This window comes from Macrosteles quadrilineatus, unplaced genomic scaffold (assembly GCF_028750875.1).
Source record: "Macrosteles quadrilineatus isolate MER2022 unplaced genomic scaffold, UCM_ALF_1.0 Scaffold_5__1_contigs__length_97177068, whole genome shotgun sequence".
Taxonomy (NCBI): Eukaryota; Metazoa; Arthropoda; class Insecta; order Hemiptera; family Cicadellidae; genus Macrosteles; species Macrosteles quadrilineatus.
Window position 1 is genome coordinate 31053926 of NW_026542598.1, and position 3641 is coordinate 31057566.

The 3641-nt window shown below is 40.0% G+C and overlaps 1 protein-coding gene across 1 annotated transcript; it reads right to left on the reverse strand.

Annotated features, from left to right (window-relative positions):
- Window positions 1–560: 560 nt before the first annotated feature.
- Window positions 561–2393, reverse strand: LOC128995503 (ATP-dependent DNA helicase PIF1-like). Its single transcript, XM_054420521.1, has one exon. The coding sequence runs from the start codon at window positions 2391–2393 to the stop codon at window positions 561–563; it is 1833 nt and encodes a 610-aa protein (XP_054276496.1).
- Between the last annotated feature and the right edge of the window lie 1248 nt (window positions 2394–3641).

Genomic DNA, 3641 nt, shown 5'->3' on the forward strand with positions numbered 1-3641 from the left:
AGATAATAAATCATTACTTTTTCCGCCAAGAAAAACAATGCAATGTATGTAAGTTTGGCAACTTGGCGGCAGACTTTTGCTCGATCACTTTAAAAATACCATAAAACTAGTTTCATTGAGCAAGTATCTCTCCCATTAGTACATTGCTAGGTGAGAGCTTATTTTACAAAACTTGACCTTATTTGTGCCACATTTCATAAAATCATAATAGTGATGGTTTTATATTTACTGATTACCTCGAAATTATTATACTTAGTTGGACTAATTAATTAGAGAAGTTGATTTGTGAAATTATCCACGAACGTAACTTAAATGAAAAAAAAAACCAAGCAAAAGTCTGCCGCCAAGTTGCCAAACTTACATACATTACATTGTTTTTCTTGGCGGAAAAAGTAATGATTTATTATCTTTTTTGGATTGCTGACTTGGCGGGGAAAGTGTTACCACTTAGTGGTTTTTTGTTAGATTTTATTTATTTTTGTAGAAAATTAACCGTTCAAATAAAAATACTCTTTTCTCTGAAAAAAAATACATTTTAATGCTAAAGTTGACTGAACTCTCTATCTTCCGGTAGTCTTTGCAGAGGGTACCGGTTTTGTACTCTCATCCTGCACTTTTTCGACATTTTTGGTCTGGCACCACTTCCTGTCTCTCACATAAGGAGCCGAAGAGGAGTCACAACTTGTGTTGTAAAGTGGAAGGTCAGACCTGTACTTCTGCCTTAGTCTGTTGTATTCGAGAATGGCGGATTTCTGAGGCTTCACATCTCTTGGGTTAAAGTTAATAAGATGAAGCCCTTCTAATAAAGTCACTCGTGACAAGGCAACATATGATTGGCCACATGTAAATATGGACTCCCCAATATCAATTATTACGCTATTTAAGCTGAGGCCCTGGCATTTGTGAATTGTAACCGCGTAGGACATCGATATCGGGAATTGCTCTCGATACACAAATGCGTTATCCATAACTTGAAACTTGACGTTTACTCGCTGTAGGCGATGGGTAATGCCACAATCAAAGTTAATTGTCACTGAGTCTACGTCATCAGAATTGTCTGTATTAAACCTCAACCCCGTTACTGTTCCAATGGCGGAGTTAACTAGCCCCACAGTGACGTCAATGTTTCTAAGCAACATAACTTTAGCACCAACCTTAATAGGAATAATTTTCTCCATACCAGCCGTTCTGCTGCAGTCAGAGTTGTAAGAGGACAGTATCTTTTTAACTTTGTTTTGTTGTCGAGGTAGACAGTCAACTGAGTCTTTTGCAACCAAGTTAACGACAGGACCACTTATTCTATTGACCATTTCATCATTTATTATGGAGCATTGGTAACCAGTTGAACAAAGACACACAGAATTGTTGGGTAAAGCAGACAAGTAATCTCCTAATAGAGAAAGGTTTTCACAAGCAGTTTTTCCATTAAGATGTATTTTCTTGCTTTCAATTAGACGGATGTCCTCAACGGTCATATTGCCTACTCTGACTTTGCTTAACACATCAGCAAACTTAGAATCTTGAGCTTGTCGCATGTTTGTAGTAAGTTCATCATAAGAGAACTGTTCAGACCAGATGTTAACACAAGACAGAGAGCCAACAAAAGAACTAAGTTTGCTACTGTCAAGTTCAATGAATGGGGAGTCTTCGTGTACTGGTGGAAGTTGTAAAAGGTCTCCAAAGAGCAGTATATGTTTTTTACCAAACCAGCCGTTACTTTGGTCTGAGGTGTTGAATATTTCACACAATCTGAGATTTATGTACATCAATGTTAGATTGGAGACCATGGACACTTCGTCTATTATGAAGAGCACCACATCTTTCAGGTTGGATCTCAACATTTTTAAAACATCATCAGTAAGAGCTTTGTACTTTGGAGTTTTTCCATGCTCAACTGGCAGCTGAAACACTTTGTAGATCGTAGAACCATTGATGTTGTAAGCACTTAGTCCTGTGGGAGCTGATATTGATGTAGAGGCTTGAAGACATTTTTTAGTCCAAGAGCTGATAGTTTTTATGAGAAAACTCTTACCAGTACCTCCCACACCACTTACAAAATGTCTCAGAAATTTATCTGTCCCATCAGAGTTTGCAACAACTCGTTTGACATAATCAAACACTCTCTTTTGGTCGTCATTGAGTTTTTGGTATTTTTTCTCAAACGGCTCGTCATTCGGCGACCAATTGCTGTCCCTGACAGGCTGGGATGCGGGGACAGGTTCATTAAAGGGCTGAAAGGCTATATTGGATGGATCAGCAACCTCTCCTTCTTCTGCATTGATCTCTTCAACTCGGTTTTGAATTTTGTCTCTTGCATTCTCCGATGCCGCAATAATGTCTTTTAAACGTTTGTCATAGTTGAAGGTTTGAGTGAGAAGTGTCCGCTTGGCCATAAAAGCATCTGTGTATGTTTCATGAGACTCTTTCAGCTCATCAGTAGATCTCCAACAAAGAAACATAAGAAGTAATGCATGGTAGTATTTTTCAGGATCCTGAGTGGGGCTGTACTTATTTATAGTGATTCAGTAAGCATGGTCTGACTCTTTTAGTGAGGAATTTGCCTGAATTCAACTTATGCACTTCACGGTCGCCTTTAGGTGGTTGAGCAGCTATATCGTACCATCTCACAAAGTCGTGTAAGTTCATATCTTCTAGTTCGTCTGGTCTAGTTGGGTAGTGGTCATCAACCCACGACTCGTAGAATATGTTCGTTGAACTTGGGTCCATACTTCGTATCTTGTCGATTTTTTGTAGTCTTTTGCGTCTGGTCATGCCTACATCCAACCATCTTATTGTTGTCTCCGGGTCCGTGCCGTACAATGGAATGCCCAACAGTTTGTCACTAGCTTCTAAAGAACCACACTCACGGTTGTTTAAAGCTCTAAGGCCAACGTTAAACAGTCTACTAGCTAATGATTTTGTAGAATTAATCTCTGTAAAAACTTGGCCAGCATGACTTTGTTCACTTTTGGTAGTGTACTTTGTGACATACCAATGTAGGATAGAAGTGCTTTCGCCTACATACTGGATGTCCACGTTTCCATTCCAAGCTAGCAACACGGCCGGGTTGTAGTCATTGACAAAGCTCTCGCTTGGTGTTCTGGGTAGGTCATAAAGACGTGACTTAGACTTGAGAGCTTTTCTGCCAGCTACAGACTCGACAACGTCACGCAGAACAAGATTCCCTGTGATTGGCCGGGGGAACCCGAAACGACAAGCCTTACGAAACCCGGTTTTGGTTTTCTTTGTCCGCATACAGTACGAGTTGTGGTGATGCATTTGGTAACTTGTAACTCTGTTGTTGAGAGTAGGTGAAACGGATGCATTTGGAACCTTGCAAGTAATGTACTTAAGGATAAAGTCGGCTACTTCTGCGTTGCTGGACGTCCCCATTACAGGAGCATTTTCTACCCACAGAAGAAGATGGAAATGTTGGAGACCTCTGCTTTGGTATTCTCGCCTGTAGAAGTAGTGACTTACTTTTCCTAAAGGAGCAGCATCAGAGACAATAAAATCCAACATTGCCTTGAACTTTATATGGATAAACCGTGACGCACTGATAGGACCCATAGCCACAAGTTAACTAGTTTGTTTTTTTTTCTGCGCCTGGAACACTCCGGTTAACTTCCCTAATGAACAAT

Excerpts from the sequence above, each read along its gene's own strand:
- LOC128995503 (XM_054420521.1), bottom strand. The coding sequence starts at position 2,393 with ATGGCCAAGCGGACACTTCTCACTCAAACCTTCAACTATGACAAACGT.